The 26,815-nt window shown below is 44.6% G+C and overlaps 1 protein-coding gene across 3 annotated transcripts; it reads left to right on the forward strand.

The window, feature by feature from the left end:
• The first annotated feature begins 816 nt into the window (after nt 1-816).
• cpt1ab (carnitine palmitoyltransferase 1Ab (liver)) lies at nt 817-16,705 on the forward strand. Of its 3 annotated transcripts, none has more exons than XM_024281738.1 (19): nt 817-971; nt 6,928-7,092; nt 7,215-7,357; nt 7,955-8,126; nt 9,345-9,446; nt 9,717-9,854; nt 9,935-10,012; nt 10,418-10,525; nt 10,792-10,879; nt 13,647-13,842; nt 13,920-14,108; nt 14,186-14,291; nt 14,603-14,719; nt 14,806-14,970; nt 15,044-15,175; nt 15,242-15,394; nt 15,464-15,577; nt 15,654-15,746; nt 15,815-16,705. In XM_024281738.1, exons 2-19 carry the CDS (start codon nt 6,952-6,954, stop codon nt 15,899-15,901), a joined length of 2,322 nt encoding a protein of 773 aa, XP_024137506.1. In that variant the 5' UTR covers nt 817-971; nt 6,928-6,951; the 3' UTR covers nt 15,902-16,705. The 3 variants fall into 3 exon arrangements, with proteins under 3 accessions (XP_024137506.1, XP_024137508.1, XP_024137507.1); XM_024281740.1 differs by lacking the exon at nt 10,792-10,879 and adding an exon at nt 11,188-11,272; XM_024281739.2 differs by lacking the exon at nt 817-971 and adding an exon at nt 1,094-1,242.
• The last annotated feature ends 10,110 nt before the right edge of the window (nt 16,706-26,815 follow it).

Below are 26,815 nucleotides of genomic sequence, written 5' to 3' on the forward strand. Positions count from 1 at the left end.
AATACAGCATGAATATCTCATTTATTATTATTTTATTTTTATTTCCTATTTTACTTGTACAGTGTCCTTGAGGTGTTTTCAAATAAAATGCACTATTATTATTATCTCAAAAATACAATTATTATTGAATATAAATGTCTCAGAACGAAGCAGCATACATAAACAAGATCTCAAATCAGAATAAGAAGAAAAAGAAATAAATAACATTACATAATGTTGTACAAGAGTAAAATATATGAGTATGTATATTTTATTTAAAAGAACAGCTATTATATAGCCCACAGTTTCTCATAAAAATAAATGTATAAATTACATATTTCAGAAATTCGTTTTAAAAATTCAATTAAGACATGGACTTTGGCCATTTTACATACTTTTAAAATAGTCTTCCACAAAAGTATTTTTAATTTTAAATTCAACAAAAACTGGGGGGACCTTAAAAAATGACATTTATGTATATATGCAATTTTGCAAATATTTTTAAAGTATAAATACCAAATTCTGTTTTTTTTTGTTTGTTTGTTTGTTTTCTGTTGGCAGACCAAATCTAATAGTTTGGAAATTTAAAAGGGCAGTAAATACTATTACAAGTTAACCAGTGCTGAAAAATCAAACCAGAAAGTTTTTTATTTCTCACACGAATAAAAAAAAGAGGCAAAACTGTTTCTATATTTTTTTAAAAAAAGATGTAGAATTGTCCAAATTCCATCCAATATTTATTAAAAATGGTTTTAGATTAATAAAATTGTGGACCTGTGTGTCCTTCAACTACGTCACCAGCGGACGTTTTGGTCCATCTGCGCCTCGGACGTTAGGGGGCGCTGTCTGCGGAGAGCCGCGTTGCGCATGCGCGTGACGCAGCTGAAGGGGAAGTGCTGCTGTCTGCGCTTCATTCATGCGGCCGGACGTTAGCAGGTTTCTAAGCGCAGAGGCGGCCGCGGCTCCCCCCGTGAAGACCGACAGAGGCTCCGGTGAGTGTTCCCGCTTCTTCAGGACACTGTCGGTGTGCGTGCCCCCCACCCCCCTCCACGCGCGCGCGCAGGGGGCAACAAACAGCCTCTTTTGACGGTAGAAAACCGTGTCAAACGTGTCGGTGTGTCCTCGCGACCATCCGCCAGCTAGGTGTCTGTCAGCCCCCAACCCCCCCGCGCTCCGGTGGTCCGATACAGAGAACCGGAACCATCCGAGACCGCCAGGGTCCAGCCCGGTTCCTACGAGCCTTCACACGGTCTCAGAGAGATGGTGAGTGCGGGACATGGAGGGTCAGTGTGGGACATGGAGGACCGGTCCGGGTCAGTGCGGGACATGGAGGACCGGTGCGGGTCAGTGCGGGTCCTCCGTGTCGTCCCTCCCATAGACCATAAATATATGATCATAATCAGTCCTCGGTCACCAGATGAAGGTCAGCGGAGCGGCTTCCATCCGCTTTGATGTCGTCATTTGGATCGTGCTTTTATTATTATGATGCGCGTGCGGGGTTGTCTTATCGTGCGCGTGCCCTGCGTTGTATAACGGCAGCGGCTCGCGGCGCTCAGGTGTTCGGCGGTCAGGTGTCACCTGTCTGAAGGTCAGTGGAGCCGGCAGACAGGACACGCTGTCCTCAGAATCTCACCGGAGCGTCGTAGTTCTCCTGAGTTCTGACCCGGTTCTGGCTAATAGAACTCGGTCTGTCTTCATGGAGGGGCCACCGCCCCCCCTCCATGATGCCCCCATGGGCAGCATCATGACAGTTCTGCCCCCGGTCTCACCCTGAAGGTGGTTTAGGGCGCATGAAGGTCTGAGATGTTTGCAGCTCCAAGCTGCGACCTTTCCCCTACTTTCTGCAGCGAGGGGTGGGTCATGTGATGTAGGAGGCGGGGCCTGACTGTCGACGCCGCTCCAGGGTTGCCAGGTTGGGTGGATTGTCGCTCAATCGAAGCTTCTTTAGAAATGTTTGTTTGCTGTAAAAACAGCAGCTTTGTTGATCAAATGTTTCTAGAAAATATTCTGGAGGAGAAGTGACTGAAATGAAATAAATCTGCAGTGAAACCGAACTGAAGATTCTGATCACTGTGGATCAGAACCGGTTCTGAACTACACTAATCATCCAAAAAAAAAACACAGTAAATGAGCTCAAACATCAGGGAGGCTGAGGTGCAGAGTTCGACCTCTGATCAAAAGATTGCAGGTTCGGGTCTCGCTTCACTTACCAGTGTGACACAGTGTCCTTGAGCAAAACATGGAACAGCCCCCCCCCAGGTTACAGGTTGACCTGTGTGGATGAGACTTCATCCATAAAGCACCTTGGGCCTTAAAGCCACGCCTCCAATTCTCTTCTCATTTCTTTCCAAAGCGTTCCCAGTGGGGTTTTTTGGGTTGATGCTGTATTAGCTCAAATCTAAAAACCTGTCGTTTTTAGGACATAGTTTCTGCAGAGCAGCAGGAGTTCAATAGAAATTCACTTCTGAGTTGTAGGCGGGGCTGTTGGGGCAGAGTAACCCTGAATACAAACTAGCCTACACCTGAACGTTAACCGACCAACACCGGAACGTTACCCAACCAACACCGGAACGTTACCCGACCAACACCTGGACCTTAGTCGACCTACATCTGAACGTTAACCAGTCTACAGTTAAACGTTAACCGACCAACACCTGAACGTTAACGGACCAACACCTGAACGTTAACTGACCAACACCTGGACGTTAACCGACCAACACCTGGACGTTAACCGACCAACACCTGGACGTTAACCGACCAACACCTGGACGTTAACCGACCAACACCTGGACGTTAACTGACCAACACCTGGACGTTAACCGACCAACACCTGAACGTTAACTGACCCACACCTGAACGTTAACTGACCAACACCTGGACGTTAACCGACCAACACCTGAACGTTAACTGACCCACACCTGAACGTTAACTGACCCACACCTGGACGTTAACCGACCAACACCTGAACTTTTTTCGGCCAACACCTGAACGTTAACCGACCAACACCTGAACGTCAACAGACCTACACCTAAACGTTAACCGATTTACACCTGAACTTTTTCCGACCAACGCCTGAACCCTAACCAACCAACGCCTGAACCCTAACCGAAAACGCCTGAATGTTAACCGACCAACACCTGAACGTTAACTAGTCTACACCTAAAGGTTAACCGATTTACACCTTAACATTATTCGACCAACACCTGAACCAGTGACGTGCAGTCAGGGGAGGCGGGTAAGGCGGAGCCTCACCAGTGAAATATAGCTTAAAAATGCATAAATTTCATAAAATGAATATACTTTTTAAAATTAAAAATAAAAATAAATGGTTATTTTTTTAGATTACCTTTTTCTTTGTGGGTTTTCAACATTTCTTATGTAAAAAAAGCAGCAAATTTACGAGTCTCCTGTTCAAATTCACCAAAGAGCGCTGGTGAGGCAGCTGTAGCGATGGCCTCACCACCCTCTCACACACTGATTGTAGCTGGAGCTGACGAATGCGCTATATTGTTTCGGTCTTTCATCATCATAAAATACGCTTTCTTTTAAAATGATCTAATTTGCTTATCTCTCGCCATCTGTCTGATTACATTGATGCCAGTTTGTGAGTCATTTGGTCTTATTATCCGCTAAAAATACGCTTGAAAAACACACTAGGTGTGGCAGACAGGCCGCCTGCCGCACCGCAGTACACATGCCACAAGCAGAGGGCGCTGGTGAGCCTAGAGAATTTGACACCACGGCTAAAGAATAATAGAATTAGCGGCAGCAAGTCAAGTACAGCAGTCAAGTTATGTTTTAATGTTGTTTAGACTCAATTTATAAATGGAGGATTTGGTTTTTAAACCCCTAAACTCAAGAATATATTTAGACACGTCATTGGTAGTGATCTTTACTGAGACAGAGACTTCATTCATAAGTAAAAGTAAGTCAGTAATAACAATCTTGGGGATTTTATTTCAATCCTACATTTGTTAAACATTAGAAAAATACTGAAATGAAATTAAAATAACACACTTTAACTGCTGTCAATCAAATGGTGTTCTGTAGAGTTAATATGTTGGTAAATTTGACAGACGTCAATGCCTCACCAGCTGTGAACCTTACCGCACGTCATTGACCTGAACATTAACCAACCAACGCTTGAACGCTAACCAACCAACGCTTGAACTTTTAAAGATTTCTTACTGATTTTTGTCTTTCCTACAAAGAGATCTGCAGTTTTTCCGTTGGTCTAATCCTGAGATAATCATTAATCTTATTCCTAGTGTTCGAATCGGACAATGTCATTGGGGTCATCATTTCGTACCAGTGTCAACATTCTTACAGTTATTCTCATCTATTTATTCAAACTAAACAAAAAAAGTGGACAGGTTTCCAGAGTCGCTCCGCTCTTCCTCTTAGAGGAAGACTTTCGGCTCGGAGGTAAACTCCTGACCACATCTGCTTCCAGTCTGAAGAAAGACTGGCGATTTCGAAAGGTGTGAAGAGCTGGCAGCAGTTGATGCTGTCAAAGGAGGCGGAGTCAGCTTCTCACCTGCTGGATAAGTTTACCTGCTCGTCATCTCCTGCAGAAGGACGAGCAGGTTGGTGTGAAACCAGAGGAGGTTCTGTCAGTCACACACGTCTAACCAGTTCAGAAAGAACCACGAAAAGACGGTTTTTAACAGCCTGGGGGGTCACATTCGGTGTTTTACTTTGACATCAATCTGGGGGGGTAAAAAAATTCATCATCTATCAAATAATCAGATAAAAACCCATTGATTCGTGTAATAATTCACGTGTTTATGTACAGATGGGGGCGCTGCACTAAAACAGAAAGAATAAGATGTCTAAACATTGTGGAGATCTCTAACATAGGAATGCTCTTCACTGATGAAACTTTTCTTCCTGTTGCACTCTGACTGCACTTCCTGCTCACCTGAACTGCAGGTTTAACACCAGATGGATAAATAGTGCTTCATTTGTCATTGGTATTATTAGAACCTTTATTTACCTAATAATATTTATGACTAAACAATAAAAACTGCATCAGTCAATGAAATAAAAAAAAGATAAATTAATTTGCAGCGAAATTGCCGTTTGTCAGCCATTACAAACAAGGATAGACCATTAAAACGAGTATTAAAACCAGAGTAAATGATAATGAATGTACCTAAAAACACGTCACATGACCACAGATAAGATAAAGATACTTTATTGATCCCAGCCTGGGAAATGTGAGTGCAGCAGCAGCAGCAGAGTACACGCTCAGCTAACAGACAAAACAAACAGTGTGAAGATTGAAAATCAGGAGGGAAAAGGATGACGAAGCCTACAGTAGAGATTGACCAATATGGTTTCTTTCAAGGGTGATACGATACCGATATTCTTAAGTCTGGGCGGCCGATAGCCAATATTTAGGCCAATATTCGTTCGCTGTTAAAGTTATCATATTGGCATTAAATGTTATATTTATACAAACTACAACAAGTCTCCAATATTAACTGTTTATTTCAAAAACGTAAAAAAGCAAATAAATAGCCACTAAAGGTGCACGGACCATTGTTTTTTGTTTTTTTTTTCTTCTTGAAAACGTAAAAAAAATCTCTTTGCTGAAGACGCAAGTGCAACTGTGTCTCCAAGCCTAACAACCGGTTCTATATCGGACTGTCGGATTAAAAATAATTCAGATGCCGATATGTTTTGAAATACCCAATATCATTACCGATATCAATATCGGTACCGGTTGACCTCTAGTCTACAGTCCAAGTGATGATCTCCTCTTGCTAAAGGCGCTCCGCTGTCCATCAGAATGAGGGATGTTCTCAAGATTCTCCATGAAGGATACGAGTTCGTTCAACGAATTCTTCCTTCACTGCTTCAAGTGCTAGAGAAGATGGAAGAGTTTGAAGCTAAAGAGAAAAGCCTCCTTTGGTCCATGTCCTCCTGACGCCACACTTGAGGTTTGAGTTCTGGAGCTGGAACACTCAGACCAGATCTAATTCGCACCTTCATGGATTTTATAGACATGAGGGTCTTAATTTAAACCAATCAGAGCAGAAAACTTCTGTTCGGTTTATAGGGAGAAATGTGAGCCTATCTATGGAAATCTTAATGATTTTGTCCTGGTGTGGAAGGTCTGCGTTATAGGAATGACCTTACAAGGGCCGGATTGATAAACTTAATGAATCCATTTGAATCGATATAAGCTTAACAGATCAATAATCGATTCATAAAAATCGAAATTGATTCAGCTGACAAAGCTAAAGTCTGCTAGCTTGATGCTAACGTATAATGAAATTTCCCGCAGGACGGCTAATGCTAACGCTCAGTTGACCTAAACATACATTTCTTACTAAATGAACATCTTTATAAACTCACAGGCATGAATTTTGGTAAATATTTAAAGGCAATATTTTCTAATATTTTCTGTGTTAATGATCTGAACATTTTGTTAGACCTTGTCCTTTTGAGAAACTATGTAACACTGTATGATATTAACAATTTCATTATTTCACTAATACATTTTACAGTATGTGAACTGTATCAGATTAATATAAATATATTTAAAACATTTAGTAGATTATTATGTATTTAAAAAAAATACGTATAAATGTGTAAACTCAAAATTGAATTGAATTGAAGAATCAAAAGAATAGAAAAAATTGGAATTGAATCGATCCAGACTCAGAACCAGCAGCTCTTCACGTCGTTATATGAATGCAACCGTACGGGTTCTCCTGGTTCGTCTTCCTACATATCTGTCGAAGTCTTTCTGGATCCGATCCTCCGAGCGTTTTGTGGAGAACTGTCCCTCCTCCTCTCTAGTTTGGGAATCAAAAGGATTCCTTTTCTACAGTTGAAGTGATTCGTTCTGTCGGGTCGTCTCAGGATTTCTGAAGCTGTTGAGGATCTTGTTTGGCGTTTCCTCTCATCATCTTGATTTTTTTCCTCTCTTTCTCTCAGTGACCCCCCCTCAGTAAAGCCACCATGGCAGAAGCCCACCAGGCGGTGGCCTTTCAGTTCACCGTCACCCCCGATGGCATCGACCTCCAGCTGTCCCATGAGGCTTTGCGGCAGGTCTACCTGTCCGGCCTGCATTCCTGGAAGAAGAGGTTCGTCCGCTTTAAGGTGAGAAGAGTTTGAGAAGCGGGAATTTCACCAACGACCATTTTGTTTGAAGAAAGTTTAGGTCACATGACCTCTCGGGGGGGCTTCCTCTTAGTGGGGGTTCATGCCTGCTGTCTCCACAGAATGGCGTGATGACCGGCGTGTATCCCGGCAGCCCAGGTGGGTTCATGGTGGTGGTGGTCTCCTACATGTCCTACAACAAGTTCAAGCAGCTGGATCCTTCTCTGGGGCTGATGGCCCGGCTGGGACATTACGTCCCCATCAGGTAGGGGGCGCTGAAGTTCATACTAAATGCTTCCTGTAACGTGAGTGGAGCGTGTCTCCAGGTTTCACAGCAGGAAGGGTCCAGCCCGGTTTCAGGTCAGATTTCCATCCTGGAGACCAGGTTTAGTCTTGGATGGGAAACCACCAGGTGCAGTGAGCTCCTGCATCCACATGGGGGCGCCCTTCAGTGTTTCCATGTGCAGAGGGTTGGGACAGAGAGGGCAAACACAAAGAGGGGGTTGTCTGTGGTGCCACCTAAAGGGAACAGCTGAGAAAATTGGACCAGGTGACGTCATCCTCAGAAAATAGTTTATTCCGGCTCCAACCAAATGAAGTTGATTCTGTCGCTATTTTTTCCTATTATGGACGCCGGCAAATAGAAATCTATGGGATTTTGGCTTCTTGAAGCCACTTCCTGTTTGGAACACCAGGGGGAGGAGTCACTCAGTCCGGTTCTCATTTACAGTCAATGGTTGCAAACTAAGGAACTCTCCACTCTCAGTCACTGGAGAACCGCAGGTCATGCAGTGTTTCTCCTTCACTTCCTTCTACTGATTTTCCCATCGTGCATTGAACGTCTCTCTCTCTCTTTCTGCAGCAAATACATGTCGACAGACAGCCAGAAGATAGTGGGGGGTGTTCTGGTCGGCACAGGCGTGTGGGTCACCATCATCATGATCATGAGGAACGTGTTGAAGTCTCTGCTGTCGTGGCATGGTTGGATGCAGGCCCGCCATGGTACCATGTCCTGGTCTACAAAGCTGTGGCTGGTGAGCCTCTTCCTCCTCCTGAAGCCAAATCAGAGGAAAACAAGTTTTTATCTGAACGTAATTATGAAGAGCTTCAGGTTTGATGGGCTGCTAGTTAATAAGCTATCTGGTTCTAATCAGGTCTTAAACAACAGAAACATGCCAGATCCAAAACCAGACCTGGTGTCTCACCTGGTTCAGACCGAGAAACTAAGGAGACCATTGTTTTCAGAATCAGACCAGCAGACTCATCAACTTAAACTGACTGCTCCTAATCCAAGCTCCAAAAAAAGTGTCAGAAAAGAACTGATGAGTGTCTTAAAAGGGGCCATTAAAGAACAAAACTGGGCTACCTTTCAAAAACCGGAAAAAGGAATAATGTGAAAGTATAATATGAAATGAGCCAGCAAGTATTTAATGAGAGTTTTGGCAAGAGTTTGACAAAGGTCTGAAGAACTTTGGGAAGCATTTAGTGAGCATTTGGAGAGAGTTGGGGAGTGTTTGGAGAGGGTTTGGGGAACATTTGGAGAGCATTTGGGGATTGTTAAGGTAGAGCGTTCGGTAAATGTTTTAAAAGCGTTTAGTGAACGCTTGGGAAGCATGTTAAGGGACAGCATTTGGTAAATGGAAACTATTTAGAGAGAGTTTTGGGAGGGTTTCGGGAGGGTTTGGAGAGCGTTTTTGGAGCGTTACAGGAGAGCATTTAGAGAGCGTTTGGTAAATGTTTGGACAGCGTTTGGCCAAATGTAAATGTACATGTAAATGTTTGGAGACTGTTTCGGGATCATTTGGTTAAGATAAGGCGTTTGAAGAGTGTTTGGTAAATGTTTGAAAACGTTTAGAGAACATTTGGGAAGTGTTTGGGGGGTGTTTGGTGAATTTTTGGACACTGGTGATTGTTTGAAGAGCTTTTGGACAGTATTTAGTGAATGTTTGGACACTTTTTAGGGAGTGTTTGGATAGTGTTGTTTTGGGAGCATTTGGAGAACGTTTGGAGGAATGTTTGGAGAGAATTTTGTTTTTACTTTGAACAGCAGTTATGGAGTGTTTGAAGAGTGTTATGAGAGTATTTTTACAGCATTTGCAGAGTGTTTTGTCGGTGTTTTATAAAGCATTTGGACAGCGTTTGGTGAATGTTTGGAGAGCGTTATGAGAGCCTTTAGGGAGGGTTTGGAGAACCTTTGGTGAGTTCTTTGATGAAATCAAACGGTTCTTCTCTGCTCTTTGTTCTCCGCTCAGCTGCTTGTGAAGATCTTCTCTGGCAGGAAGCCGATGCTCTACAGTTTCCAGAACTCTCTGCCACGCCTGCCTGTCCCCCAAGTCAAGGATACCTGCAGGAGGGTAAGCCCCCTTTTTCTCAACTGTCTTTTCTCATGGTTTTGATCTGAAGAATATTCTGTTTCCTGAGGCCTAAAGCTTCTGTTGACTCTGAGCAGATGTAAATGTTTGTGTCACTGCTCCGTTTTTCTGCATCTGTTTTGGTATTTCTGTCCCGACACTCGTGGTAAAATGGCTCTGAGTTCTGTAATTGTGGGTTCTGGAGCGGCAGGCGTTCTGCGTAATGAGGTGTCGGTGAAAGGTGCTGCTCTGACCCCGGCTCTCTGCCTGCAGTACCTGGAGTCAGTGCGGCCGCTGATGGATGACGAGCAGTTTGACAGGATGAAAGGTTTGGCTGAAGACTTTGAGAAGAATCTGGGCCCACGGCTGCAGTGGTACCTCAAACTGAAGTCCTGGTGGGCGTCAAACTATGTAAGTTGGTTTCTGAAGAAGAATCATCATTTCTGTTTTTGAGGCCCCGCCCCCTTACTGTTTTTCTCCCCCTGACACAGGTGAGTGACTGGTGGGAGGAGTATATTTACTTGAGAGGTCGAGGACCCATCATGGTCAACAGCAATTACTACGCCATGGTAAGTTTGAACATCCCCAGCTGAGGTTAATTACCCAGAGTTCCTTGCTGCTTTTGATCATGGATGCTGTGACGGCATACGCCGTAGGAACTAAACTCATCATCTTTGTACATTTTGATTGTTCTGAGCTGAATGGAGGCGTCTGCTATCAGATATCCAACAACGGGGAAAAAGATCATTATTTTATTTTGGGATGAAAAGTTGACAAAAACTGAATTTTAGGGCCTGGATTCCAAAGGATTAAAGCCACTTTATTTGCAGCTTTTATTGTGAAAATTCCCAAAGGAAGTGAGAAACTCCACGAACTCTTTTTTTTTTTAAACTTGACGGGTTTTTTTGTCTCTCTGTGAGGCGGTCCCGGACCAAAGGCTCCGCCCCCTCGATGACATGATTTCTCCCCCACAGGATTTCCTGTACGTGTTCCCGACCTCCATCCAGGCGGCGCGGGCGGGGAACGCCATTCACGCCATCATGCTGTACAGGAGGAGGCTTGACAGAGCGCAGATCAAACCTGTGAGTGGCGGGACTTCCTGCTCCTCCTCCTCACGGAGGTGTCCTCTAATGGCGTGGCGTGCTGAGCACATTGTCTGAAGTTTCTCTTCTGCTGTTTGACTGAAGTGTTTTTGTGCTTGGTGTCGACTCCTCCCCCTGCGTCTGTCCTCCGCCTGCATGACGTGTGAGCGTGTGTCAGAGCTGCAGCCTGCAGTCACCTGTGATGCATGAGCTTGCCCTGTTACTCACATGCGGTTGTCTCTGTTTTGTGCCGGACGCTGCGTTAGATTTACTTGCTGGCGAACAAGGTTCCTCTGTGCTCCGCTCAGTGGGAGCGAATGTTTAACACCACCCGCGTCCCTGGCGTGGAGACAGGTAAGAGGAGGGCCCTCCGCCCTGCCGGAAACCCCGACTTCTGCGCTCGGCAGCAGCAGCGAAGCCCCAAGGCGGCGCCGGGCGCCAAAAACAAGACTAATGACAGGCGGCGCTGGCTTTGGGGCTCTGCTGGCGCGCCGAGCCGGCGGTCCACAGGCTCCTACTCCTCGTTCCTCGTCTTCCTCCCCTCCGACCCTCATCCCACCTCATCTGTGATAGGCCGTCCGGGTGGGGGGGCTGCTGCTCTCTGGGGTTTTCGAGAAGTGCTTTGTCATCTCTGTGTTTGACTCTCCCCTTTTGCTTTTCAGCTCATGCTGCTGCACACTATTCCCATGTGCTCAGCCCAGTACGAGCGCGTGTTCAACACCACGCGTGTTCCAGGTGTAGAAACAGGTAGAGTCCTCAGCAGCGCTGCCTCCACCTGCTGCTCCTGTTCCTCTGCCTCAGAGAGCGTCGCAGCACTGCATGTGTGCTGACGGATGCACAAACACTAGAATGCATGGGGGGGGGGTAAATATATAATGAACACGTCATACAGCTGAGTGTAGAAACGATGACAGAAACCTGCTCTCTGCGTTTGACTCTTTCACCAACGAAATGACCAAAGGAAAGATGGGGGGGTTATGCTCATCACCCCCCACCCTCAGAAGGGGAGCTGGGTCCTTAACGGGCTGCCATAGAAAAGACAGCAGTGTCTGAGAGCCAAAAGCAGGTCCTTATCATCATTCCTCTGCCACCGTGCTTCAAGACTGACGGCACATTATTATGTTTGTGGGCTATAAAACAGTCAGAAAACTTTATGACTGCACTACCCAGAATGCCTAGAGGGGCAAAGAGGCAGGTGACTGGTCAGAAGGGTTGATGGGAAGTTTTTCTAGAGAATTGTTTCTCTTTTACCTGCAATAATCAGCTTTTGGAAAGAGAATATGACACATAATTAAACTTTATTGATAATAACAGTTAATATGTTTCATTTGGAACATAAAATATGAAACAGGACTCACGTTTTTATGTTAAAGCATAAATCTACCAATAATGCTCCAACAATTTTGTCAGAGGTGTATCAATTGTCTCTATATGAGAACTGGACTGAATGATCCCGCCCCCCTGGCGTTCCAAACAGGAAGTACCTCCTAAATCCCATAGACTTCTATAATGTAAATAAAATAAATAAATAGCTGTTACTCAGTTGTTCTATTGGTCAGAATAATCATTCTTTTTAACATCTTCTTGATGATCCTCTTTTTTTTTTTTTTTTTTCCCCAGGATATTTTTTATTTAGTTCAAATTATAAACGGACCAATTATGTCTCAGTTAAAGTAGGCGGAGCCTGCTGGCCCCCACATCCAAAGTATGTTAGCAAAACGTATCCGGCTTATTGTGCTAATAAATGTCTTACTATAACCTGTAAGCACATTATTAAGGTTTGTTAATGTGTTAATAAAGCTTGTAAAGGAATGTTATTATAAAGTGTTGCCCAGATTTAATGTAACCTGCTTTTAAGTGGTAGGGGCATGGCCTAACAAGCTCTCCCCAGGCTCTCACTGCATCCAGTCTGGTCCACCCTCTGCGGTTTTGTTGATTTTTGCACACACAAAACACACACGACCAGGGGTCGTAACACCATAAGATAAAAGTATTAATACAAGTTCCATGCTTACCCATTGTATGAAAACAATTCACGCGGAAAAAGAAGTGTTTGACTTTAATTCAGAATAAAAATGTCAGGTTATCTTGTGAACCTACGTGAGGTCGGAGGTCACAAGGTCGCCAGTAGAGCCTGTGGCTGCAGCCGGACTGCAGTCATCTGTAGCCAATGTGAGTCCTCTGCCGTAGCCAGACCGCTCCAGCATTCGGTCCACATGCAGATCCGTGAGCCCAGCCAATCAGCCCTGATTGGATAATGTGGTCGCCATAGAAACGTTACCTCAGACAACTCACTCTGGCTCCAACATGGTGTCGTTGGTATCAGGAAGAAATGGGGATGAATTAATTTAATTCGGTTGATGCTGGAATTAACCATTTTCTGATTAGGGGGGCGTCACACTCAGTCCAGTTCTCGGATACAGTCAATGGATCTCACTTCACAGTTGATCGAAGTCGAACTCAAACATTTTCTAGGCTTCGTTACACAGAAAACCGGTTCCAGATCAGGAAGAACAAACAGTTCAGACATGACTTTCAGGAGCACTAACAGGTTTTTAATAAAAACAATACAGAACAGATACAATAGATGCGGCGTTATCCATTTTATTCCATCTCCTTCAAATTTGGTCTCATTGCTGAGAAAGTGTTTTTTAGTTGATCTGAGGCCTTAATCGAGCAGTTAGCTTCTCAGTCGATGAGGACTCGGCATGTGGGACGGACTAACCTCACCGTAAAGCAGGAACTGCTGAGCTTCAGGTGAAGACGCAGCCGTTTGTTCTGGGAGGTCGGTGTGTTCCTTTCCTTCTGCTGTCTATCCTCAGAACCGGGTCGCTGCTAGTTTGAGTCCAAACCCCGGGGATGCTCAAACCAGCACCGCCTCAGTTCCCCGTCCTCCCATCAATCATTCCTTCTCCGTAACCCCTGCATGTCCCACTCCCCCTCCTCTAGTCCTAGAACCTCAGAGCTCCTGTCATCACCTCGTCTGAAAATTGGAAACCAGTTCAGTCCTTCAGAGACGGCTGGTGCTCAGGAGCTCAGAACCGAACCTCTTTAGGTGAAGGACTGCTCGTCCTTTCCTGGGTTTGCATCCCTGTTTCCCGTCTTCGTCTTTGTCCCGCAGACACCCTGCAGCATATGAACGAGAGCAAACACATCGTGGTCTACCACAAGGGGCGCTACTTCAAGGTGTGGATGTTCTACGACGGGCGGCTGCTGCTGCCGCGGGAGATCGAGCAGCAGATGGAGAGGATCCTGGCAGACGAGTCCGAGCCGCTGCCGGGGGAGGAGAAGCTGGCGGCGCTGACCGCGGGGGAGAGGTGGGGGCCTCAGCGCAAACGCCAGAGCTGACGGTGGGGGTGTGGTATGCTGACCTCCTGTCTCCCGTCTGTCTCAGGACGCCCTGGGCCACGTGTCGTGAAACCTACTTCAGCCGTGGGAAAAACAAGCAGTCCCTGGAGGCCGTGGAGAAGGCGGCCTTTGTCGTGACCCTGGACGACACCGAGCAGCGCTACGACCTGGACAACAAAGTCAAGTCTCTGGACAGCTACGCCAAGTCGCTGCTGCACGGGAAGTGCCATGACAGGTGGTGCAGACACTCCTCACTGCTCTGATGGAACCTCGATGCTCCTGTTTGTTCCTGAAGCTGAACTCTGTCCTCAGGTGGTTCGATAAGTCCTTCAACCTCATCATCTTCAAGAACGGCACCATGGGGCTGAACGCGGAGCACTCGTGGGCCGACGCCCCCATCGTCGGTCACCTGTGGGAGGTAGGTGAAAACTTATCCTCCAAATCCGAATTCTTCCTTCCCTACCCCAAAACAGAGAGTTGGAGAGAAATGGTATCTTTAAATTCTGAGGTTACCACAGCTGCCATAAATTATTATTTTAATAGTTGATGCGAAACACCATCCATGAAGGGATGCACGGGTTAGCACTTAAAAGAAACTCTTTCAGCCTCCTCTTCAAACGCCCCGTCGACTGGAGGGGTAGGGAGGAGAATTCGGATTCGGTTGCTGACCTGTGGGTGGAGCTGCTCCGCCTGTGGGGTTGAAGAAAACCTAGTTCTGTTGTGTTGCAGCACGTTCTGTCCATGGACCCGGTCAAGCTGGGGTACGCCGATGACGGCCACTGCAGAGGGAAGCCCCACCCCACCCTGCCCGGCCCCCAGAGGCTGCAGTGGGACATCTCCACCGAGGTAAAATCTGCTTCCAGGCTGCCCGTTCGGGCCGGGTCCAGACGGGTTTGGGTTCAGTGGGAAGCATTACGTTTGCTTATGTTCAGTGCCAGGACGTCATCGAGCGCTCGCTGACCGTGGCGCGGGCTCTGGCGGACGACGTGGACTGTCACATCATCCCCTTTGAGGAATTTGGGAAGGGGCTGATCAAGAAGTGCCGCACCAGCCCGGACGCCTTCATCCAGATCGCCCTGCAGCTGGCCCATTTTCGAGTAAGTCCCGCCGACGGCGAGGTTTCTGCGCCAGCCGCGGCGTTCAGGTTAAACTCTGCTCCTCCACCAACAGGACAAAGGGAAGTTCTGCCTGACCTACGAGGCCTCCATGACCCGCCTGTTCCGGGAGGGCCGAACGGAAACCGTGCGCTCCTGCACGGTGGAGACCTGCGACTTCGTCCGCTCCATGACCCGCGATGAGACGGTGAGCGCCATCCTCGCGTTTGACCGCCGTCGTTTCCGCCGTGTCTGACTCTGCTCCTCGCCGCAGAGGGAGGAGCGCCTCCGCCTGCTCAAAGTGGCTGCAGAGAAACACCAGAACTTGTACCGCTTGGCCATGACGGGACACGGCATCGACCGCCATCTCTTCTGTCTCTACGTGGTTTCCAAGTACCTGGGAGAAGACTCCTCCTTCCTGAAGGAGGTGAGGCTGCTGAGGTTTGTGGAGACGCGGGGCGTGTCCAGAGTCTTTAAGGAACCTGTCGTCCTGCAGGTGCTGTCCGAGCCGTGGAGGCTCTCCACCAGTCAGACGCCGCTGCAGCAGGTGGAGCTGTTCGATCTGGTCAGACACCCTGAATACGTGTCTGCGGGCGGAGGCTTCGGTCCAGTACGTCCACGGGGAAGTGAGTAAAGGCGAGTGAAGTGAGTAGTCACGCTGACGCAGCGTCTGTCTTTGCTTGCAGGTCGCTGACGACGGTTACGGCGTCTCCTACATCATCGTGGGGGAGGAGCTCATCAACTTCCACATCTCCAGCAAACGCTCGAGTCCAGAGACGGTGAGTGTGCCGCTCCTCAACAGGTCTGCTCCGCCCCGGTGCGCTCACGTCCGACTCCTGCCTTTCAGGACTCTCACCGTTTCGGCTCCAACATCCGGCAGGCCATGCTGGACATCCTGGCCCTCTTCAACCTGGACGCCAAAGCCAGCAAGTGACGGGCCGGGCGTGCACGAGGCGCAGCCGCAGCTGCAGCCGCTCCCGAAGGATCTCTTACTTTAGGCTTGTACAGAATCAGTGGGGGGGTCAGGAGGATGTAAAGCTAATTGGATTTTCAGAATAAAATGCTTGTGTGCGGTCTCTTTAGGCAACGCCAGCCTGCAGTCCAGGTGTCGCGCCGATCAAAGTCGTTCTTTTCAGGTGCCTTAGTGACAAACTCATGTAACGGAGGGCGAACCGAGCAGGAACGTTTCAGTCTGGGATCAAGTCAAGGTTTGCTCACTAACGCGGAGCTCCTCCTCCTGAGCTGCAGCTCGGCTGACGTCCTGGTGATCCGCCGCTGCTGGATTCTGCTGCTCCAGTCAGACGGAGGTCGCGCCGAGGTCATTTCAGTAGTCGGCACATCGTAACGTTCATCACTGCTGTGCACTCCGTGGGGGGGTTGAAGCCCAGGTCCCGGGGGGTCCAGCACAACCGCTTCTTCTGAAGTTACTTTTAGGAACGGCAGTGGGAGGAGCTTCTGGAGTTCAGCCGTCAGTCCGTCTATTTATTTATTGTTTCACGCCTTTAGCAGCTGAATGTGACGCAATAATAATCACTAATTTAACTCTGATTTCTAGATGAAGATACTGTTTTGGTTGTCGGTTTGCTGCCTGTGGTTGTTGGACTTTTATCTGCGTAGATCTGATGTTTACACTGCTGCATGTTTTAAAGATGAAGCTGTAAATGTTTGCCTTTAATTTAAAAGAAGACGAGCAGCTGATGAACCAAACCTTTTAACAATAAACTGGATGTGAAGCAGACACGTGTGAGCGCCTGTTTCTTGTGTTCTCATCCTAACTCTGGAACTAAGGCTTAGAAACGTTCCTGATGGCGGCGGTGGCCTCGTCACACACGTTAGCAGAGAGCAGAGCGGCTGATTGGAGGAAAACATTCGTCCTTAGAGGAGCAGGAATGTTCAGTGTCTTCTTCTGTTCAGGGATTCCTTTAAACTGGAAGTTTGATGTTAGAATTCCACTCAAATGACTTTCACAGGACTTCAAAGTGAGCGCTGCATTCTGCCGTGACGCCACCAGGGGGAGACAGAATCCCGGTAAAACTGCTGTCCTTCAGAATTTGATAACAGGATTTTCATTGAGCTGCTTCTGAGGAGAACTGAGTTCATTTGAGCCTTCTGAGGCTCCATCAGAGAACTGGAAAAAAGCATTCCCTCCAAAAACTCTGGATCATGAAAAGTAGAAGCACTGAGCAGCGTACTGAAGCTCAACCCAACCGTCTGTGTTACCGTGTTTTAAGTGGACAACAAGAAGCTGCACTAATTTCTTTATGGGGGTTGAAACATAAAATGCAGAAAATTTTGAATGTAAGTCTTTATTTATATAGCATTTTTCACACAAGGCAACTCACAAAGTGTTTCACAAAAGCTTAAATAAAAGACAAATCAATAACGATACATATTAAAAAAATACACGAAAAAGATAAAATATTGATGGCAGACAGCAACTAAAATTAGAGCTGTGAAGTTAAACGCGTTAACGCACGCAATTAATCAAAAAGAAATAATGTGTTAATATTTATTAACGCACATGATAACACATCGTGAAAAAACAGTCTTTCGGTGGTTCAGGCTTCCACAGCGTGCGTTAAAACAGTTTGTCAGGTATTATCCTCCTCATACGATGGTCATTTGATAAATTTAAACATTTCAGAAGATAAAAATGAAGGAAATTTTTTCTCTCTGTTTCTGTTCAAAAGATTGTGGGACAATTTGAATTGTTTCTTTTCATTTGTTTATTGTTCTAAAATAAAATAAAATAAAAACAAGAGCCACATATTGTCATATAAAATGTACCTGGTTAAACATTGGGACTAATCGTGAATAATCACAACACAAAAGTTTGTTTAATCTGATCATTTCTTTTACTCAATAGAACTAATTAAAAATAAACGGTCTAAATATGTGTGATTTCATATTGTGATTATTCACATGTAATAAGTGGTGAGGAAACACTGTGAAAAAAAAAACAATCGCGATTAATTACAATTATTTTTTTCCAAGTTTGCAATTTATTAGTTAAATATTTTTATTCGATTCCCAGCCTTAAAGAAAATATCGGCTAAAAGCTTTACTAAAAAGAAACGTCTTCAGTTCACCTTTAAAACACTCAACAGAGTCAATCTGACGCAGTGACAACAGGAGAGCGTTCCAGAGTTTTGGGGCAACTGTCTGAAATGCAAGATGACCTCTGGTTTTAAGACGAGTTTTTGAAACGCTTCAAAGGTTCAGATCTTGAGGAACGAGTAGGAGTGTAAGGCTTAGAAGGTCAGAATCTTGAGGTCTGTCCATACAAAGTTCTAAAAACTAATGTTAAAATCTTAAAATCTATTCTAAAACTAATAGGAAGCTGACGTAAGGATGAAAGGAGAGGGGTGACATGTACGTTTATTGGGTCTGGATAAAAGTCTTGGAGCAGAATTTTGGCGTTTCATAGATTAAGACAGGAAAAAAGAAAATGACAGTAATTTAAGCGCGATGAAATAAAAGCGTATTATCAGCTCAAGGTCGGATTTAGATAACATTGATTTTAATATAGCAACATTCCTCAAATAATATCAATTTTTCACAAGCTTTTTCAAATGACGTTCAAAAGACATTGAATTGTCAAACCAGACGCCACGGTTCCTAACACTAGACAGAAGTGAGGTATGTTTTGATTGTGGGAATTGTAGCATCAGGAGAGTTGAGAAGTAGGTGATTGTCAAGCAACTAGACTTTGATACTCACCAATCAAACAGAGAAGATAACTTGTGATAATTGTTTTCAGTGAATGAGAAATAGAGTTTGATGTCATCTGCATAGAAATGACAAGAAATGTACTTAAACTTACTGATAAGTTTCCCAAGAGGAATTGTGTACAACATAAATAAAATAGGGCCCAGAACAGATCCTTGGGGAACACCACTGGATAGCTTTTTTGTTTCAGAAGACATTGTAGGTTCTGTTGCTATAAGGTAGGAGACAAATGTAGACATGGATCAATAAAATAAGTCATTTTTTCTATTTGTGGGCACGGAATAATCTAGATTGTTACCTTAAAAATATCTTTATTTTCTTAAAAAAATAACAATCATAGTATTCGTGCTAGTACTGAGTACCGGCAGTACTTTTGCTGTGGAGAAGTGGCGGTACTCTAAAGAGCTATTTTTAGAAGTATCTGTACTGAGTACCGGGGAGTACCAGCCCACTGACAGCCCTGGTTACACATCTGTGTTTCCCACGTTTGAGACATTCTTTCTTTGAAGGAACAACAATAAAAAAGGTTCTTCAAACTATCAGATCCTGAACAAAAGTAAAAACCATAAATGTTCTCAGTGTAAAGATGCAGGTCTCCATCCGAAGGATGAAGAATACTTTCTCTGTTAGTCCAGAGAACAAGACTGTGGAGAACCTGGTTGGTAGACTCGTGTTGATGACATGGTTCCTCCTGGTCTTCATTCCTGAGTTTCTGCACATTTTCTGTTTTTTGACTCAGAATAAGAACAACCGAAGCCACCAGTTCACCTGCGGTAGTGCTGGTTTCCTCTGGTGGTCCTCCTGGTTCTGCAGGTGTCAAAGTTCATCTAAACTCTGGTTTGGACCAACCAGAAGAACTCAGGTCCTCCTGAGAACCAGGGTCTGTGTTCTCCTGCAGATTAACTCTGGTACTGTTCACTTCAATGTGAACGCAGATGGACTTTCCACAGAAAGGACAAGAACCAAAGAGAGGAGATCCAATGGGAGGAGGTACTGTAAGTTCCATGTGTTTGGAGGAGAAACAAACATCCAAAGATTCAAATCTGAAGAAGCAGGAAACTCATAGACCCTTATGTCCCATCATGGTTCTTACTTTAGTTTGGTAGCTGTTCTGCTTTCAGGACTGGTCTCTGGTTCAGGTTTTGAGGTTTCGTCTTGGTTCAGGTTTAAATTTCTGGTCTCTGGTCTAGGTTTTCAGGTCTGGTCTCTGTTATAGGTTTTCAGGTTTCATCTTCGTTCTGGTCTTTGGTCCAGGTTTTAGGTTTTCTCTCTGTTTTGGTTTCCATGTTTGATCTCTGGTCTAGGTTTTCAGGTTTCATCCTGTTTCAGGTTTAAAGTTCTGGTCTCTGGTCCAAGTTTTTCAGGTTTCATCCTGTTTCAGGTTTAAAGTTCTGGTCTCTGGATTAGGTTTTCAGGTCTGGTCTCTTGTTTAGGTTGTGTGTTTTTTCTCAGTTCACGTTTTCAGGTCTGGCCACTGGTTTTAGGTTTTTAGGTTTCATCTTGGTTCAAATTTAAAGTTCTGGTCTCTGGTTCAGGTTTTCAGGTCTGGTCTGTCTGGTTCAGGGTTTCAGGTTTTGTCTTGTTCAGGTTTAAATTTCTGGGCTCTGGTCCGTGTTTCCAGGTCTGGTCTGTTTGGTTCAGGTTTTCAGGTTTTGTCTCAGTTCTGGTTTTAAGTCCTGGTCACTGGTTCAGGTTTTCTTAGACCTGTTTATCTGCAGAAAGGGTAAACTTGTCTTCCGTCCAAATCAGATTCTTCTCTTCTAGATTGGGTTTATTCCATCACATAGAATCTAGCTGACTGTGTTCCTGATGCACTAACCACTAAACAGAACCGGTCCGAGCTGTTACTCATGGCGATCTCCATCCGTTCCTCATGGGGTCTTCAGTCAGAAGTTAAGGGAAGACACCAAAACCATCTGGAGGTCTCAGAGAAGAGATGTTGCCAGCAACCCACCTGATACTGAACAAAATCTGGAGTTCTCCATGGTCGTCTGTGTGCCTTTGGTTCAGTTCTTCGTGGTCGTACACTCGTACAAAACTTTTCTATCATCTCAGAAACCTAAAGAGCTTCACAGTCCCACTCACCCACAGACACACCGATGGCGGCTCCGCTCACAAACGCCGGCGCTGGCCTAGAACCACCAGAGGCAATGTGAGGTTCAGGACAGTTTGACTCATTGGAGGGAACCAAACCTGCAACCTTCCAATCAGAGGTCGACCGCCTCAAATCAGCTGGACCTCTGTTCCAGCGTGATCAGGACCTGAATGAAGGGAGAACTCTCCAACACCAGCTTCAGATTGAGAACCTGAAAGCTGGAAAAGCCATTTGTTCTGCAGACTCTGAAACCTAAAACCTCGACTTGCTCTTTCTAAAAGTAGACCTTGGACGGATCCGCGGCTCTGCTTGTCACCAGTTTAATTCATGTGCCTGTTTCTGCACACCGCCCTCGTAGAAGAGAGAGCGACCTTTTTTCACAAAGACCCGGTTTACTGTTGATGGTTTCAGCTCCAGGTTTTACCAGCAGGTCGGACTCTCGTTCTGGTTCTTCTGGGTCGGGTTTTAGGCCGGCCGGCTGCTTTTCCTGCTCTGTTGGGCAGCTGGTGACGTTCAGTGGCTCATGATTGGTGCCTGAAAGGGAAACCGGTTTCTCCTCTGAACCCTGCTGCAGCTGTTAGCTTCAGGCCAGAAGTCTCCAACCACAACAGGAAGTGTTCTGAAAACGGCACCAGAACCGCAGTGAAACGGTCACGGCTGAGTCCGTGGTCATCAAACGGTTAGAGGGGAACACCGAGGAGGACAGGAGCGTTCATGTTGACATTAGTGGTAAAGTCCAACATCACAATACAGTTGTCTAAATTGGATTAACAACACAAAAAAAACAAAAATCTGTCCTAAAATATAAACAACAGCTGATTGCTAAACTAAACTAAACCAAACAGACTAAGTTAAACCGATCCTCCTCTGTGAGGAAAAACTCCTAAAAAAATGATTCTAGGAAAAAAAACAGAGGAAACCTCAGGGAAGTCCACATGAAGGAGGGATCCTCTTCCAGGACGGACAGTCGGTGGTGGAAACGTAATCCGGCTGAGATTTGTTGAAGAGCATCTGAACCTCCGTGATGAAGATGAGGCTGTAAACAGAGAGAGGGAGGGGGGTCGGGGCATGCAGCCGCTCGCACCTGTCTGACTGCAGTGGACCGGGGGGGGGCGGGGCCAGAAAGAGGAGCCGAGCAGAGTCTGAGCTGAAAGCAGCTCCCAGGAGAACCGGGCAGGTCGGACCTGTCAGCAGATGTTTCTGACCCGAGAGGAACTCCGAGGAACTTCAGGGTTCTCTCTGTAGCTACTTTTTTTTGTCTATTCATGTATTCTTCATCCTTCAATCAGTCCTGTTTTTTCACCTGGTTAATTAAAGGTTAAAAAACCCATTTAGTTTTTGGATGGAGAAGATGGATGTTTTCTAAGCTTCCCTCACCTGCTTTAGCTGCTTAGCTCGAGGTCATGATGGGGGGTATGACCGCCAGGACTTTGAAATATCTATGAAGACATCCTAAACCATCATCATTCACTGGATTGTTTTTTAAATCTTTATTTCTAAAAACACTGGAGGTTTAAATCAAATAATTTGTAATCGTTCAATCCTTTTCATATAAGACATGTGTCAAAGTCAAGGCCCGGGGGCCGGATCCGGCCCTCTGGGTAATTCTATCCGGCCCTCCAGATCATTTTATTTTATTGCTATTAATGTCTTAATGTTATCTTGCACTCATTTCTAACTTGTATTATTTTGAAAACATATATTTTTATGGAGTAATACTGAAAGTTATTTAAGGTTTAAGTTGATTTATTCTGGAATAATATTCCTGCCTTTTTATTATTCATAATTATGTTAAAAAGTTGCAGTTTTAAGGTTTTAAAAATTTGCATTCTGCTAACTTTAAATGTGTTGTTGTGTGTGATTGTGTATGTTGCTGTGTGTGTGGCTTTGTGTCATTGGTTGTGTGTTTAAGTTTCTTCTATAGTTGTGTAACTTCCTTCAGTCTCTGGTTTCAGGATCTCGTCTCGGTGATTTTTAGTTTCCTGTGGATGAAGTTTGCTGAAACGCCGTAAACGTCTGGAACCTCCCAGTTTTTTCCCTGAAATGATTCCAACCAAATAACTTCACCTGTCCTCATCCGTGTCTGTCGTTGTTACATAACTCCATAACTGAAAGCTTCAGGTGGATCCACAGGTGATGAAGCAGTGCATGCTGGGATTGCTGCCACAGGGGGTACTTTATTGTGAGTTTTAAGCCACAGCGTGAAGGAGGCCAGCGGCTCGCTGCGGCGTGGAACCAGAAACCGTTAGCTTGTCTGCGTCGCTCACTATCAAACTCAGTCAAAACCAAACGAGTGGACCGAGGGGGCCGAGAGGGCCGAGGGGGCAGAGGGGCAGCTCCTCTGTTTTTCCCTTGGGGGGGGACAGGGGACATGCCATGCAGCAGTCTGCGAACTAAAATTAGCCGTGAGGCCACGGGCAATCCGGATGGCGTGTGAGTTTAGACCCTCCCCCCTGGGCTGAAGTCATTTGCTTGACCTTTGACCCAGGAGTGTGGCTGCGCAGAAGCTGAAGTTCAGACGTAAATGTGTGCAGACGCTCTGTCGTCTGCAGAGCGTGCATGAGCAGGATTGCAAGCTCTGCACCGTCGTCTCTGCGCTCCGAGCAGCCTCAGGACGGTTTCCATCGCATGACCTGCAGTGGGTGCAGGCCGGAGCTCTGCAGGCCGGAGCCCTGCAGGACGGTTTCACAGATCTCTGGAGGCAGCAGTTCTCATAGGTTCCCCCACCAGAGTAATGGGATGTGGGGGGCTGAAATGTGTCAAAAGGGAACAGGAGCAACTGATCCTCAGGTTATGTCAGCTGATGCTCTAGGGCATGAGTCAAAGTTAAGGCCCGGGGGCCGGATCCGGCCCTCTGGATAATTATATCCGGCCCTCCAGATCATTTTATTTTATTGTTATTAATGACCCTATGTTATCTTGTACTCATTTCTAACTTGTATAACTTTGACAAAATATATTTTTATAGAGAGTAAAATATTGAAAGTTATTTAAGGTTTAAGTTGATTTATTCTGGAGTAATATTCCTGCCAATTTATTATTCATAATTATGTTAAAAATTAATGGTTTTAAAATTGGCAATCTGCTATCTTTTTCTTCTATTTTCATTTACTAAAATTATTTAGGCTATTTCGAAGTTTTACTAATATTTGAGCTACACACTAGCTGTTTTGGGTAATTTGACTTTTTATTATTTTAAGGCTATTTTAGAGTTTAGCCAATGTTATAGCTTCATGCTAGCTGTTTTGGTTAATTTAGGTTTTTTGTTTTTGTTTTTTATGCTGTTTTGGAATTTGGCTAATATTTCAGCTTCATATCAGCTGTTTTGGCTAATCTAGGCTTTTTCTCTTTTTCTTTTTTTGATTATTTTGAAGTTTAGCTAATTTTTTCCAGCTCCTTGCTAGCTGTTTTGGGTAACCTAAATTTTTTTTGTTTTGTTTTTTTAGTCTAATTTGGCATTTAGCTAATATTTTAGCTGGTTAGCTTCTGCGTTTTTAGCTATCAGCTTCAGTGATTTCAGCTATCAATTTCAGCATCTTCAGCAGCCAAATTCAGCTTACAGCATTCACACTAGCTTTATCACAGGTATATATCTGGTTCCTAAATATGTAAAAAAGTTACGGTTTTAAAGTTCTAAAAAATTCGTTTTAGAGTGTTGAATAAATGTTTATCCTGTTCGGTCTAAGGTGTGTTTTGGATTTTGGACCCCTGTGCTGTTGAGTTTGACACCCCTGATCTAGAGACATCAGGAGCAAAGCAGAACTTTTCAGCCTGAAGACTCACAGCGCCGTTCAAGTCCCAGTTCTTCTGGAATCGAGCAGAATTTCCTTGATTTTGTTCAGAATTATTGTGTGTATTTTGTTGTTGTTGCTTTGTTTTTTGTGTGTGTTGACTCAACACACACATGGTGACTGACAGCAGATGTAAACCGGCAAACCGATGCAGACTATCTAGACCAGGAGTCTGCAACCTGTGACTCCGGAGCCTCGTGCGGTTCTTTTATCCCTTTATTGCAGCTCCGTAGTTCTAAAGAAAAATGCAAATGATTCTTTAAATTTGTGTTTTTATTGTCACGTTAGTCAAATAAAAATCTCCACAATTCCTTTATTTTGGTAAATTACTCTAAAGTGGTTTAAGTTGGAAGCAAAAGTAATTTAAAACAGTTAAAAATGATCTAGAACAGGGGTCTGCAGCCTGCGGCTCTGGAGCTCTTAAAAAATGTTTTTGCTTTCGAAAGTACCTGTAAAGTAAAAAAGTAAGCAGTAAAGTGTACAAAAAAGGAAAGTCTTTCTCTCTGTGAGGCTCCTGACCACGGTAGCTGTAATGCTTGAACAAGCAGTTTGACTTTAACAAAGTCGAACGGAAACGTTTTGACAGATTTTTAAAAGCAGGTGGTTTGGAAGTACAACCAGAATTTATATTTTTGAACAAATTCAAGGAGTTTAAGTGAACCACATTGTTAGAAAAATACAGTAACAGTCCCTTAATTTCTCATTTAATTGTAGTTAATTTGATTTATGAATTTCTGGCTGCGATGCACCACAAAAGGTCAAATAAACTTTTTTCTACATTTTTTTAACTCACTACTATATTTTCTGCATCGAGAAGTGGTAAAGGATGTCTTTTATTTTGAAAGGATGTCATATATTTTCTCATCATGTTTATGTTTTACTCATGCATCAAAAATCAATATTTAATTTATATTTGTCATAATAGCAACAATTGAATATTAGTGCAAACAGTGTCGTCTTTTTCTAACGAGTGATTTAACACTTTGTGTCTCCTGCTGGGTTGCAGTCAGTGAGAAACCAACTCAGATGACTCTTTAAGTGTTGAAGGTTGCAGACCTGTTTTGGGCTTCACATCCAAAATAAATAAATACATTTAAAAAAAGCTCTATTTATTTTTAATGTTTTATTTTTGCTTTTTAAATAATTGCATTCCATTTCAATGTCGTTTATATTTTAAAGTAAAACGAGAAAAATAATGGTGGTGAACCAAAATCTTAATAATAAAAAGAATCATGTTTATCTGTCTTGCATTTTATTTTAAAATGACTTCTGCAGCAGCAGGATCTCAATGGGTGTATTTTATTTTGAAAGGAACTTGTGCGTGCTGCTGTCAAAAGTAAAATAAATAAAAGCAGCTAAATGGACACTGTTGTAATATTGTAATAATTAAAATCTAGAATTTTTAAATGATTTTTAATGATCACAAAAACATAAATATTGTGTATTAAAGTTTCCGGCTCTCGGTGGATTTAGATCTGTCAGAAACTGGACCAAATGGTTCCTTCAGGGCTAAAGGTTGCAGACCCCTGGTCTAGACGGTCAGACCTCTCATTCTCCAGAGGAGCGTTGTGCACATGAGCTCCACTCAGAACCTCACTTCCTGAGCACAGACTTATGATCTCCAGAAGAAAGCTCAGTGATGTTCACTTCAAGTTCTGTTCAGCTTCAGCATCACTCCGTGACTTCTCTCCAGAGATCATTTTGTTCTAAAGTCTCAGAATTTCATTGGAAAGTTGAATTGTGTTCTTGTTTTTGCAGCAGACACTTTGAAATTTACCTGCTTGGGATGAATAAGTATTTTTATATTCTTTTCTATTCTTTTTCAGTTGAATTCTGGACTCTTTTGATTCCTCTGGATCAGCGCTGAACTCTACTTCATTTTTTGGACTCATTTATTTCCTCAAAAGTTTGTATTTTTGCTGTAAATTTGAAAACATTTTTATTTTGCTCTGTTTTGCTGGATTCATTTCGGGACACCACGTGATCTGGCGTGCGGCGCGCGTGTCCAGAAGCTGTCACGGTCCACTGACTTCCCTCAGTGTTTTTCAAAGCGGATGGCAACTTTTTACGCACGGAGAATCCGCCAGCACGCACGCGGGCAGCGCGCGGAGTTGCTCTTATCTAGGCGGCCCGTGACCTCTTCCTCACAGTGGGGGGGAGTTCAACAGTCACCCAAACCACACATTGGCCCCCGCCCCCCGCCCGGCGTTACGTCAGAAAGTGCAGGACAAGC

The sequence above is a fragment of the Oryzias melastigma genome, linkage group LG6, assembly GCF_002922805.2.
Source record: "Oryzias melastigma strain HK-1 linkage group LG6, ASM292280v2, whole genome shotgun sequence".
NCBI lineage: Eukaryota > Metazoa > Chordata > Actinopteri > Beloniformes > Adrianichthyidae > Oryzias > Oryzias melastigma.

Excerpts from the sequence above, each read along its gene's own strand:
- cpt1ab (XM_024281738.1), top strand. The coding sequence starts at position 6,952 with ATGGCAGAAGCCCACCAGGCGGTGGCCTTTCAGTTCACCGTCACCCCC. Across the intron at positions 7,358-7,954 it reads GGACATTACGTCCCCATCAG|CAAATACATGTCGACAGACA; the intron begins GTAGGGGGCGCT and ends CTCTTTCTGCAG. Across the intron at positions 10,013-10,417 it reads ACAGCAATTACTACGCCATG|GATTTCCTGTACGTGTTCCC; the intron begins GTAAGTTTGAAC and ends TCTCCCCCACAG.